The sequence below is a fragment of the Arachis ipaensis genome, chromosome B03 (genome assembly GCF_000816755.2).
Source record: "Arachis ipaensis cultivar K30076 chromosome B03, Araip1.1, whole genome shotgun sequence".
NCBI classification, from domain to species: domain Eukaryota; kingdom Viridiplantae; phylum Streptophyta; class Magnoliopsida; order Fabales; family Fabaceae; genus Arachis; species Arachis ipaensis.
This window is the reverse complement of record NC_029787.2, coordinates 1,040,434-1,040,830: the sequence shown is the minus strand read 5'-3', so window position 1 is coordinate 1,040,830 and position 397 is coordinate 1,040,434. Positions and strand designations below refer to the sequence as shown.

General features: G+C 42.6%; 1 protein-coding gene across 1 annotated transcript in view; it reads left to right on the top strand.

Annotated features, from left to right (window-relative positions):
• Positions 1 to 397, top strand: part of LOC107629412 (xyloglucan endotransglucosylase/hydrolase 2) — a gene marked incomplete in the record, with an annotated part of 2,048 nt that overhangs the window by 1,419 nt on the left and 232 nt on the right. Inside the window, 1 exon segment of the mRNA XM_016332200.2 lies at positions 62 to 397. Coding sequence (XP_016187686.1) covers positions 62 to 397 — 336 coding nt within the window.

Below are 397 nucleotides of genomic sequence, written 5' to 3'. Positions count from 1 at the left end.
ATATATATATATATAAAATTGGGGTTTAATCAACTTATTAATAATAATAATAATGATGCAGATTCTTGGTTGATAACATCCCAATAAGGGTTTTCAAGAACGCAGAATCTATGGGTGTTCCTTTCCCAAAGAAACAACCAATGAGAATCTATTCGAGTCTGTGGAACGCAGATGATTGGGCCACGAGAGGTGGGCTTGTGAAGACTGATTGGGCCAAAGCACCGTTCACTGCATACTACAGAAACTTTAGGGCCACGCAGCTCTCATCAGCCTCTCTGAGGCCCAACACGCGCTCCTCTGAGTGGGAAACAAGTGACATTGACGCAGTTGGAAGGAGAAGGCTGAGGTGGGTTCAGAAGTATTTCATGATCTATAACTACTGCAATGATTTCAAGCG